A 13,550-nucleotide genomic window follows, 5' to 3' on the forward strand; every position below is an offset into this window, starting at 1 on the left:
GTGAAGGTCGCAGTACTTAAACATATGAAGAATTTGCAGATTTCCATATGTGAATTAATCCTTGGTAACTGTTCATGTCTGTAGTATTGCACTGCAGCAAATAATGGAAGGTAAATCCAAGACATTTTAACATATTTTGGCATGTAATTCTGCATAGTTGTGATGTTTTGCTTCCTGAAAATTACATTTATTTACCAGAAAACAGGATATTAGCATGTGAAATATTAGGCTTTCACTGTGTTCAAACTGTATAGAAAATAAGCCCCCTTTTTCCTTTCTAGGGTATATTTCCGAAATCGCTGGGTAAAGACTGTCCACCCAGTTGTGCATCAGTACTGTTTGATTTCAAGCACACATTCCACCTTTCAGATGCCACAGAAAGAAGACATTCTTAAGCAACGAGTAGTAGTTGTTACTTTAAATACATCACAGTATCTATGTCAACTGGATCTTGAACCAGGTAGGACAGTTTCTAAACAAGAAGTGTCCATGCTTGAGAATTGTCTTCCTCTTACCAGTGTCAGTTCCTTATCCAGTTCTTTGAACTGTTAAAAAATAAAAACAGTAAACAATGATCATCTTAAAATGGTCTTATCTTTTTTTATGAATAAATGTTTCTTACAAAGCTATAAACTGCTGGCATTCAAATTAAGCTTTTGCTTATTCTGTTTTTTCCTTACTTAAAAAAAAATAAATAAAGAAGCAGTACTATCTATGATCTGGGGTTTCTGAGATCCAAGAGGGAAGATTCTGTTTGAGATTCTGACTTTGAATCTTATGCTCATTAGGGTCATTATTCAGTGGAGCATGTAAGCATAAATACACACAGAGAGCTTTTTTTCTTGTTTTGTGAATTATTTAGCTTTGCAAACAACTCCCACACATACAAGCCCATGCTATGTTAACGTGATAATTCTAGGGTTGTTTTCTAAACTGAAATATATTAGACTGATTTTTTGGGGGCAGAGGCTGCTTAGGGTTTATTGTTTTCTTGATCTCCTAATGAAATCCACCTGCTTTTTGGAGAACGTGGAATTTCTTTACAGAAGTTGTTATGGTTAGTTTTTTATGGCTATGTTTAGGCATTTGTTGCAGTAGAGAAAACTGCAATAGAGAAATGGAATTTATGGTAAATATTTTCAGGTCTTTAGATGGAAGTAACTGCTTTGTTTGGCAATGAGCTGCGTACAGTCATGCCATAATAATGTGTGTGCAGCTGTATGAAATTCATGTTTTCCAAATAAAATTGCTACATTTTTATGTGTATAATCTTAATTGGATGCTAGACTAAGTCCCCTAATACTTTGTTTTAAACCTTAATATATATCAACGTATAAAACCACTTCTTTTCTATGCCTATCCTGAATTTACATTTCATAAAATAAAAGTCTGCTGTGGCCCATTTTTTTTCAAGTGCATGTTATCCAATGCATAGATTCCCACCCACCCATCAAACCTTTTGGTCCAATATTGTCATGAGATTGAATTTAAATTTTCCTTCAACTTCTGTTCCTTTTTTCTCCCCGACATTCCTTAAAGCCCATAACCAGCAAAGTGCTCAGGTATGTGTGCAATTTTAATGGGAAATTTAGTATATAAAATAATTAATAGGACTCAAGCACATGAGGAAGTCCTTTTCATTGTCGTTGTTCAAAGCTCTTCAAGCCTCATGGTGATGAAAAGATTTTCAAATTTGAGAAACCTGCTGAGGGAGGTCTGCCAAGAGACATTTCCTCTTGGTATAAGGAGAGCTCAGATAAAACACTTGTTTAACTTCATATGTATCAGGAGGAGGAGGCAGATCTGTAGGCTGCTGCTATTGTCACTAGCAATCAGTTGACTGCTGTTGGTCATCTGATGGGTTTGAAAATTGTGTCGTTTTTAAGTAGATTCTAGAAATCAATTTGTATAAGCCATACTGAATTTTTTCTAGTTTTGGTTACTATCAAAATAAAGAACTTCCATTACAATATCTTGCACTGTTGTCACTGTGTATTTTATCATATTTCAAGTTTCATTTATTTGCTGATATCTCTGTTTTACAGGGTTTTTTACACACATTCTGTTAGATGAAGCTGCGCAAGCTATGGAGTGCGAAACTATTATGCCTCTAGCATTAGCTAATAAAAACACAAGAATTGTCTTGGCTGGAGACCATATGCAGGTAAGAGCTATAAAATTTTTGAATGTAAAGTGCATATACATAATATTTGTATTTCTATATTTAAGTTATTAATCTGCTCCAAATTTCTGTGGTATGCGAATACCTCATAATCTCTAACATGGACTCACAGTATTTCTGCTGAGAATATGCCATTGTCTCCATTTTACAATAAGGGAATTGAGGCAAAAAGCATGTCAGTTGTTCAAGGTTACATAGGAAACGTGTGATAGAACGTACTTGGGCCCGCTCAACCACTGAACTATATGCAAGAAAAATTTCATTTTAAAGAGGGAGATGCATAAATTTTACTGGTCATACAACAGATGGGGAAGCCAAGGAAAATTCAAGGGATGTTATTTGCATAAGATATGAGGATAGTTATTACAGTCAGGGTAGGAGTTTATCCTACTTTTTTATGACTGGTATTCCTTGTTGATTTTGGAAAGAATTGAAGAATACGGAGAACGTGTATTATGATTTAGACAACTTTTTTTTTAATTAGAAGCATCACAGTCTGGTAAGGATTTGAACAAGTTAGAAGTAGGAAATGGGAACTAACCAGTGCCTTTATGTTATGTGCCTAGGAATTGCTTGGTTTAAAGAGTTTAGAAGAGTTTTAAATGCTGATTATGCATGTCATTTTGTAACCTGTAGGCATGAGAAAGCATGCTTGGAAAAGTAACTTTACTTGCTTTGTTGATTTAGGCCAGATACATTTGTTTTTATAGATTTGCCTTTAATTCTCTTGACATTTCACAATATCAATAGAGTATTGCTTATAGTAGTAAACTGTTACTTACGTAGTAATTACATAGGTGTTGCCACCTATGATTTAATACTACTATAGCATTTCAAGTCACGATAATAGTAATCCCAAGGACTGGGATAGTGCTTTTTAAATACAGATCTCAAAAGTGCTTCTTAAGAGATTGGAATTCTTACCACTTCAGGCTAGATTGCATCAGCCCAGCTGGATGGCCAGAGTCTTGACTTGGCCTGTGTGTCTCAGGCTATGTGTGTAAAGGGCTGTTCTATAGCTCAGGTTCTTACAGAAGCTACTCTATGAGGTATCCAGTATTTAAATTTCTAAAACTAATAGTTATCTGAAGTGAAACTCAGAATCTGAATCATATGTATTCAGAATGACAAAACAGATTGGCTTAATTTCTACATTCTAAAATTTTATTTTAAAAATCTTTTTTCATCATCTTTGGTTCTGTTTTTCTTGCTGTAATAGATGGTGTTTTTATTGTTAAACAAGCCCACGAGTAGTTTAGTGTAACAGTAACTAGGTCGCTTGGGTTTTAGTTTTTCCAGTGACTTTCTATTTAACTTCTTAAAATTGTGTTACAAATTTCTATATTTTCTGATCTGTACTATTTGTGGTAGTAACTTAACTGTAAAGTGATTGTCAGAGTAATGGTGTAATGTCATTGAAAACACTTTCTTTTTTTTTGTGTGTGTCAAACAGCTCTCTGCTTTGAGTTATTCATCTGTGCAAGCCACAAAGAAAAAGCTTAGATATAAGGGTTCTTCTCTCCTCCTTGCATAGTTATTGAATGTTTTATTGTTCCTTTAAGGGCATGCTGGTCTTTCGTCACTTTTACAGTAGGAATGGGCATTTCTGTGGAATAGCCATGGTATATGTCTTCCAACTATGAATGTACAGTAAAAGTGAGGTTTCATTTTTGTTTTGATGCAGATTACCTATGTTGGGAGCATGAAATTTCAAGTCCACATATTTAGTTACATTTTCTTTGTATGTGTGTGTCTATTACAGCTCAGTCCTTTTGTCTACAGTGAATTTGCCAGGGAAAGAAACCTTCATGTTTCATTGCTTGATCGGCTCTATGAGCACTACCCTGCAGAATTTCCATGCAGGATCTTGCTGTGTGAGAACTATCGCTCCCATGAAGCTATCATCAAGTAGGTGTGAACTTTTTCACTGTATCATGCGTTTCTTTGGTGTGAGTGAACAAAACAGCTCTTGAGCCAAGCACAGCTGAATGAAGAGAGAAGCATTACGTGTTTCTGTAATGAAATCTGAGTTGTTTCAAAGTTAATTAGTAGAGTAATTCTTTGTTACCAGGTTGAAATTCCGTCTCCTAGAGCAGACGCCAGGGATTCAGTTAGTTGTATTACAGACCCATCATTCAGGTGGGGATGCTTTGGCTGCAAGACTTGCACACTAAGCCAAAGAAGAGCTTACTTTCCCTTTTTAACAGTTATGCAGTATATTATATAGGATCTGTGTTTCTTTGAACTCTGTCAGAATTTTAGAATTACTGGGGTGGATTATCTTGGAACGGTAAGCTATGTGCAATGTAAGGAATGTACGGATATACAACTATGAACAGAAAAAAAATAGGTCGAATTTTGGGCATGTTTTTTTCCTGTTGTCTTCTTTTATTACTTCTTTCAAGACACATTAATCAGTGGGTTTGCATTTTTCTGCTATGATAAACTAATGGCTGCTAGTGTAATGAGCTCATCCATGAGCTGTGCTAGAAAGAATAAGTGCAATCATGGGGAAAAATGCTAAAGTTTAAATCCTGGCTCAGATATGTACTGGGGAATATTATGTTGGTATCCAGTCATACTAATTAGGTTATCACTGTGTTCAAAGCAAAAGCAGAAGTATTTAAGTGCTCTGGGGAATCTGAAGTGAGAATGTAACATACTTTGTTACACAGCTTGATCTGTCTTCATTTTATGGACTTTGTAATTATAGACTGAGTGATGCTAAATTTCTTACACATTTCTTGAAATTATAAGTTTGAAATGAGAGAGAATCTGAAAAGGAAGGGATCGTTTCAGCTTTTGGTTAGAGATCACTTCCATGAAATTTGTCTCAAAGACCATGAAAATTCACTTCAGCAGTTGGAGTTCAGACAGTGAGTTCCTAGAAAGATCCACTGTGTTGAACACAGAAATAAGGATTGCAGAAATACCACTGGGGCTAGTTGGCTGTCTAGTGACAATCCAGTGTGCCTAATTCCACTAGAAAGTATTGCTGTGTGAAGTGAAACCTGCTAAATACTCTGATGGTGGTCCATTTAGGGGACTCTCAGGTCTACTTTTTTTTATAACGTGGAATTTCCCCTGACAAATGGGACCATGGCACTTAAGACAGAAGTAAGCGTAGGAAGATGGTTCATGGTGGGCTCATTAATCATACCTACCTCACTGAAGCAAAGAGACCAAAAGAAGTTAAGGAAAGAACAAGCCATTAGTTCAGCCCGACTTTGGATCTGTAATTGGAAAAAAACAGTCCCTGTAGAAAGGGTGGTTTATTGTTTAATGAGAACTTGTTACTAAGAATAAATTTGCAGAAGAAATTAATTAGTAAAAGAAATTAATTTGCTCATTGACGGCAGTGGACTGCTGCAACTCAATCCACAGAAGAGTTCCATATTCTTCAGGATTGTATAGTGTAAGCCAGTTCTGGTTAGTAGTGGGCTGCAGTTGTGTGATGATGATTTGGTAGCAGACTAGTTTCTTTAGCTTTTCCATGACCAGTTATTTACATGTTAAGCTACAATAGTTGGAAGCCTGGAAGAAATTGGTGGACCCACTGACTTCAGTCTCCTGCTTTTGTTGTCTTCTTGTCAGGCTGCATTCACGTTACTGCATCCACAGAGCTATATGCAAAGAACATTAAGGTTGGAGGCCGAGCATTCATAAGTTAGGTTATACCAGAATTCACTAATTAATGAAAGCCAGTACATTAGTTTAGCTCTATTGTCCATGCACTAGTATACAGTGCTTACAGTACAACTTATGGTAATCTGCAGTCTCATCTTGCTGGCTTTTGGTCTTGTTCCATTCAGTTTGCCTTCTTCCCTCCTATTTTCACCATGAAGGTAGTTCTTGCCTCATTTCTTTTTTCAGTCAGCTAGCTGCTATAATGGCTGCTGCCAGCAGAGGAATTATGTTCTGGTTGTGTTTCTGGTGACTAGTAACATAGCTTATCTGGAGTAGAAGTCACAGCGGAAAAGCTTGCTTGAAAGCTGAACGCTTGGCCTGCATTGTGTTCAGTACACATGAAAACTTTAGCAAATTTGTCTTCCAAGTTCAGCAACTCTTAACTGATGTAAGCAGGCTCATTGTCCAGCCAGCCTGGGGAATAACCGATGCCAGACAGAAGTGTTCCTTTTGCCCAATTTCAAGCCACCAGAACGTCTGCGTGAAACTTTAGTGAGAATGTTCATAACTTTGTCGAGCTTTAGATTAGAAGAAAATACTGCCTTTGTAGAAGAAGTGTTGAAAAAGCATATTTTTAGTGCCTTCTGCTCCATCTGTAATATGGAAGTATCAGTTCAGAGAAATCACTTGAAGATGCCCAAGAGTAATCAGTGGTTCTGTTTTCCTTATGAATTATTTTGTGATTCCATATTTTATCAGTGAGCTCATATGTAGACTCCACATTTTATTCTGTTTTGCCTTGTTACAGTTATACATCTGAACTTTTCTATGAAGGCAAATTGATGGCAAGTGGAAAGCAGCCAGCACACAAAGATTTCTACCCTTTGACTTTCTTCACAGCACGTGGAGAAGATGTGCAAGAAAAAAATAGTACAGCTTTTTACAATAATGCAGAGGTAACTCTTCTTTGGCTTTATTCTTGATTGTTTTCTTAAAGCTCCACTGCCCCCAAATTTATTGGTTTATGCTCAGTGTAGGTGGAAGACATCAATTGTCCTCTACTAGGAGAGGGGAACATGGAGTTTGCTAAATATGTAGTAGTGAACATTGCAATTGTAGTAAACATTTCCACTAATTTATCTTCTTTTTTTCTTTGCAAATTGTAAGCTTCATATAGTTCTCTCAGGCTCATTCTTTAGGATGTCTTTCCTGATAATTTTTGTGACATTCTGATGGATGTATCTTAGCAACTGAGAGTAACTGCAATTTGAAGTAAAACTTAGATTTCTTAGCCTGTTGTAGAAATGTTCCCACTCAGATAAGAGTCCTCTGGAGTAACATTTCATGTTTGCTTTAATATGTTTAGGATCAGTGTCTAACTGATGATGTGCAGATGAGATTTTTTTTTTTCGGAGAGAACTTATTGTCAATATGTTTGTTTCACATAGATTTATTTGTATTCTTCAAAAGCTACTTTCATTCTCATTCCTTCCCTTGAGTTAAAAAAAAAAATAAATCAAACCCCACAAAACCAAACAAAAAACAAACTCACACCCCCACCCCACCCCGACTTGATAATAGTTTTCATAGTGGAACATACCTTTTCCCAGCTAGAGGAGGGTTGACCCAACTCCTTTTTTTTTTTTTCCCCCCACCAAAAAGATGTCTTAAGAAATGTCCTTGGCATTTAAAGAAAGTAAAGAAATATCACTAATTTTTGTAAACTTACGAGGAACTTTAACTGAAGTTAGGTTGCAATTTAGCAGCAGTGTTTATTATGAAGCACTGCAGACCTGTCTGTGTTTCCCCTTCTGATCATGGTGCAGTTCATCTGATGCACAATTTTTAACCTTTTTGTTGTTATTATGCTGCATGTGTTATGCATTCTTTGTTGTATTAGAATATCTACTTAAATAAGAAGCTCCAATGACTTCTGGACACATCACTGCAAAAAACTGAAGGCACCTGACTACTTCCATTAATCTACTTGGATTGCTTTGCCATTTAAAAAAAGTTGTAAAAAACCTAAAAATATCTTCAGTAGCCAAGTAACTGTCTGAAAATTGTGAGTCATTAATAGCTACAGGCAGAAATGAATGACAACAGCTGCTTAAACACCAACACGAAAAACTGAGATTCAGATGATGAGGGAGATTTTTGCTGTTTGACCCTTAATGGACATTTGCATTGGGGCATCTTATGGTTCATTGGTGTCTATATTAAGTATTAATCTGGAAAATACACTCTCCCCTTTTGGTCTTAATTCTAATATTTCCCTGGTGTTAATTCTAAATACATATCCAGAAGCTATATGCTTTCAGAGAAGCTTGCCACAATACCTGCAAAGGATCATTATATTCATGCTACAGTTTTTATAGATATCAAAGTTTATTCTAATGTCCTTTGTCAGTAGAACAAGCTTTTTTCCTGAGTTTTTCAATAAACTGTTCCAGTTTAGATTCACTTTTAAAAAAATACATCCTTAAATGAGAATGTGTGTCATATAATCAGATCTTAGATCGTAAGAAGTCAACATGAAACAACATTTTTAGCAACTGGGAACTGCTATGCTTTATACTACTGTACGTACCCATTGTGATTTATATCACTTTTCGTGTTCCCGAAATGTCCATAAAAGTCCCTAGAATTCCCACTTACCAATTTGAAGAAGAGATAATATAAAAGCTAAGACCATTAAATTTATTTTTACCACCCCCTTCCCACAGCAAAAGATAACTGGATGAACAGGGAAGAGAAGAAAGTTAAGAATACTTGAGGTTTTTGTAGGAAAGACTATCTGCCTAGCTTCCATTAAGAGGCTGAGCTTGCATTTGTGATGCCATAGGAAAACTGCATTCATCAATTATCATGCCTTCAATAGCTGGATAAATATTTATTGAATAACATATTGACATTTCTTGAATGACATATTGAATATAAATGTTAAAAAAAAAAAAAAAAAAAAAAAAGGAACCACAAACCTTCCATAAAGTTATTCAGAAATACCTTCTATAGTGCAGTATCTCTATTCAGTATGTTGAAACAGAAGCTGCTATGCCTCGTGCTTTTTGGCAGAAGGTTACCTTGAGCCTGTCTCCTCACAGGAGGAGGTTTTCAGTTTTTATTACTCATTAGTCTTCTCAGGTAGCACACTTAATAGTATTTCATACAGATGAACTAGCAGTTGATGAATAATCTGAAACTCCTGATGGTATTCTTTGGAATGGGAAGTGATTGTGCTCTGATATACATATTCTCTTTCTAGAGTTATCAAACTGTAATATGACACGTATAAAATCCAGAATAAAAATAAAATAGTCCCTATTTAGGCAGTATATTTACTTATGGAAATTAGATAAAGTATGATAAGGAAGGTCCCACTGCACTTGACATTTTCATAAGAACGTAAGCATGAAAATTAAGGCTACTAGTATAATTTCCCAGCTTGTACTTTAAAGGTGACATTGTTGTGGGCAAACTTTTATTTCAAGATTAAAAAAAGGTACTGTATAGTAAACACATTGTTTTAATACATGATATTTTAGAGTAGCACCATAGAATGCAGTAGTATTACTGCTTGTTCAGTAAGGCTATGTAATACTGTGAGTTTTAAAATTCAAATTCTCTTTCCATATCAAAGAATGATCTTCAGTGGAACATGCTTTTAAGAATTCTGACTTTCTTTTAAGGTGTTTGAAGTAGTAGAACGTGTTGAAGAATTAAGAAGAAAATGGCCTGTTGCCTGGGGCAAATTGGATGATGGCAGTATAGGTGTTGTAACACCTTATGCTGATCAAGTGTTCAGAATTCGGGCTGAACTTCGGAAAAAAAGGCTGTCTGATGTCAGCGTAGAGAGAGTGCTAAATGTTCAGGGTAAGTAATAGTGATACGTCTCAAAGATATGCTAAGGAAGATAAAAATGTGACTGGTGAAGTTAAGTAAGACTTACAAAAATAATCTTAAAACGATCAGAACAAAAGGAGAGCTGTGATACAGCCCATAAAAACCAATGTATCAAAATGAAACTGGCAAATATGCTGATGAGATGTTATTCCAACATTGAATACCAAAGCAATAAACTCATGGATGTGAGATTTATCTTTTTTCAAAATTAAGTTCAAGGTTACTTAAAAAATAGATTGATTGAGTGAAAAACGTGAAAACTGATGGATTTTTATCATAAGGGGAAAAATAGAGTTCCAAATAAAAATGTAACAAGGCTTTAGTCTCAATGTTTGTGTTTGTGGAATAGACTGTAAAGAGGGGTCCACAAATTTAGGTATTTGTTCCTGGAATCACACTGATAACAAGAATTTTGTGTAGGTGTAGCCTGTTGCTAGGCTGCACGTTTAGTCAGTAATAAACAAAGGAAGGTAATAAAGTAACTGAGTGACAGTGAGTGGTGTGTTCTGTTTTTTCATGGTAGATATTCGTATATTTGAGAAATTTTAAATTATGAAACAAGAATGTCCAGAACTTTTTTTTTTAAGGTAGAATAAATAAGTCCAAGATTTGTTAGTAGCTGATTGGCAACGTCGTAAAGGTAATAAGCATTTCAGAAAGTTCTGGAGTGATTAATATCAAGATGAAAAATAAGTTTTTTAAAGAGGAAATATTCTTGTAATAGAATATGCTATTTATAGTGCATCTTTTAAAATTTTTAAATCTTATTATTCTTGCATAAAGCTCTTCATGTTAAAGGTAGCTATCAGTTCTTCAGAATATCTAGGTGTGAAATCTGGCTGGCAAGTGCAGTGGTTTGATTGTGTTACTAGCAGAAATAGCTACAATTATCTCAGATATTTGTTTTTTGTTTCATTTTAGGAAAACAGTTTAGAGTTTTGTTTCTCAGCACAGTACGAACACGGCATACGTGCAAACATAAGCAAACACCAATTAAAAGGAAAGAGCAGTTACTGGAGGATTCAACAGAAGACTTGGATTATGGTTTTCTGTCTAATTACAAACTTCTCAACACTGCCATTACAAGAGCACAATCCCTGGTAGCTGTGGTGGGCGATCCTATTGCTTTATGTTCCATTGGAAGATGCAGGTACTTTATATTTGTTCCTTAATCAGGGCTAAGGATACTAGAAAACGTGTTTATCTATGACTAATGGATTTAGTAAAATGATGGATGTTCTTTTAGGTGCCAAGTAAGACACAATATATTTAAATCCTTAAAATAACTGTATAATGAAATTGAAGTTCTTCACGGTTATATCCACGGAAATACCATAAAGATGGTAAAGCATCAGTTGTGTTCCCAGCTCTTGCAGAGGCTTGAACCTGCAGGCTTGTCCAAAGTGTGCTGCTGAAGCTCACCCCTCAGGCAGAGCAGGCAGTTGTAGCCCTCCGTAGACTGAGCAGTCGCGGTCTGTGCCGCAGCAATACCTGCGATGCCAACTACCAAGTCTTCTCTGGAGCTGGAAGCATGCAGTTGTGCAAGGGCCGCTCTGTCCCCCGATTAATAAGTCTTGCTGACAGGGAAGAGTGGCAACATTTTTTTTTTTTTTCCCCCTCAATGATAGCAAAGAAAACCACTACAGATGAGAGGCAGAGCATTTTAATATCCTTTACGGGTGGACAAGTCTGGCTTTTTTTGTTGGTTTTTTTGTTTGTTATGTTTTTCTTGTTTTGTTTTGTTCTGGTTTTACCCTCTTATCCAAAGTCACGGTGTCACCATGTAAAACAACCTACAGAGAAGAAGCGTGAGGTATCTACCACCAGGTCTTTGATAAACTTTCTTTTAATGTATTTATAGTTGCTCTAATTTTTACTTGACAGTAACAATTAAGATGCTTCATTTTATTTTCTAGGGTTTTTTTATACCTGTTACAATTTTATGTATAAATAAAAGTAATATATAATTTGGAGTTAAAAATTGTGATGTAATGTAGTATTTTAAAGTTGAATATTAGGCAGTCATATGAAGATAGAAGACTTGAAAACGATTATTTATGTTTTTGTATGTCTTCATGACACTAGGAAAAATCTTGCTAAGATTTGAGTGAATTTACTTTTTATAGACCTAAATGAAGAAATGTGAAAAATGCTGAGAGATATAAACACTGATGTTAAGGATACCAAGTTCTTGTTCTTCAAAGGTTCTTTTTCGATGGAAAAGCTGAAATGTTGAGATGATAAGAGATAAACCCTGAGGCTTATTTCTCGAAGAGAGGAAACACTGCACTGACTACATTATTAAAATAAAGCTAAAAATATGTATTAGTCAGTTGTTATATCTATGTTGTATTCTACTTTCCTGAGAAGTATTCTTCTACTGTATTGAAAATGGATGTGGTTTTAACAGATTAGAATTGAACAACCCAAATGGAAGCCAAACCTTTGTTTACTGCATTTATGAAATATAACCTGAATTTAACCACTTATCTGCTGGGGACACGTCGGTAGTATCCGTACGTTAATACAGTGATCTGCTCTAAACTGCTAATAATATCTTACTAAAAGAGAAATAATGGTTGTGGTTTTATTTTACTTCTCCCATTACCTGCTTGGTTTTTTTAGACATGACCTTGTTTATGTAACTAACTGATGAGAAAGAGCTCTGTGCCTCCCAAGCACTCAATCCACAATGATGAGTGTCTGTTACAGTCTGCTGGTGCAGTCTCTAGTTCATCAACTTGGGCTGCAGAGTTATATGACTTAGCTGTAGAGGTTGCCATGCTGTGCTGACTGAGATTTCTCTTACTGCTTGTTCAGAAATTACTCTTAGTTGATAAATTTTGTTTCTCTTCCCTATGTTGGGGTTCAGGATGTGCAGTGTTACCTAAGTCAGAGAGTTAGTTAATCCCTAGTTAGTCTAGCTAGCACCTAGGACCATTACTGGTTCTTTAACCATCTGCCTATAAATAAAGCTTTTGTTGGAGGATGACCATGTGCCATATTCTCTCTAAATTCCAGTGAGGAAGGTAATATCTTGAATTTTCACATTAAGCTTGAGTGCTGAGGTTTTAAATTAGATACCTATAGGGGACCCAGTTTTCAAATGTGGGGGCTCAGCAGTTTCTCCAAGTATAGCTCCTTCAAAATATCTGAAATAGGGCATGCAAAACCTTACTAAAATAAAAGTGTAGGCTATCAGCATGGTACATAAGTTACAGTCTTGGCAGTTAGGGATTGAGTCTGCCTTTTGAAGACTAGCAGCTGTTTATATATGTATAGCTGTTCAAAATTATAAAACAAAAAGATAATTAAGAAACAAGGAGCACTGGAGCTTTATTAAGATTTATCTCAAGCTTTCCCTTTAATACACCATTGTCTTGTTTCACTGAATAATTGAACATTCATTCTTTGAAAATAGTGCTGGAGGGGCTCAGGCATGCTGCTAGAAAGATGGTTCTTTTTTAGTGCAACAGGAGTATAGAAGTCTGAAAGAAGTGACATTTCGTTAGGAAAAAACAGACCTCAAAAAAGTTAAGAGAGTACTTGAATTTTATAAATATTCTAATACCTGTCAAAATGAGTCAAGACTCTGTAATGATAGTTGTAGAGAGCTTTGTGAAGTATGCCCAGGGTAATCATTACATTTCTGTGTGTTACAACCGGACTAGACAGGGCTGTTTTGGCAGACACTCCCTTTAAACTCCAGAGCGCACTGTAAGAGACAGAGACAGCAGTATTTTATTCTCTGTTCTTACACCCCAGTACAAGTGTTCCATGTGTAGAGTCACTCCTTGGGGCATTTTAAGCAAAAGTGGATGGGTCTCAGTGGATTTAT

The 13,550-nt window shown here is 35.8% G+C and overlaps 1 protein-coding gene across 5 annotated transcripts in view; it reads left to right on the top strand.

Moving 5' to 3' along the window:
- Positions 1-13,550, top strand: part of HELZ (helicase with zinc finger) — a 92,008-nt gene that overhangs the window by 56,246 nt on the left and 22,212 nt on the right. For all 5 annotated transcript variants that reach the window (XM_069799329.1, XM_069799333.1, XM_069799332.1 and 2 more), the window contains 6 exons: positions 282-460; positions 2,046-2,164; positions 3,945-4,090; positions 6,618-6,765; positions 9,499-9,682; positions 10,634-10,862. In XM_069799329.1, the coding sequence (XP_069655430.1) occupies positions 282-460; positions 2,046-2,164; positions 3,945-4,090; positions 6,618-6,765; positions 9,499-9,682; positions 10,634-10,862 (1,005 nt within the window). The remainder of the gene's footprint in view (positions 1-281; positions 461-2,045; positions 2,165-3,944; positions 4,091-6,617; positions 6,766-9,498; positions 9,683-10,633; positions 10,863-13,550) is intronic.

Source organism: Haliaeetus albicilla, chromosome 12, assembly GCF_947461875.1.
Source record: "Haliaeetus albicilla chromosome 12, bHalAlb1.1, whole genome shotgun sequence".
Taxonomy (NCBI): domain Eukaryota; kingdom Metazoa; phylum Chordata; class Aves; order Accipitriformes; family Accipitridae; genus Haliaeetus; species Haliaeetus albicilla.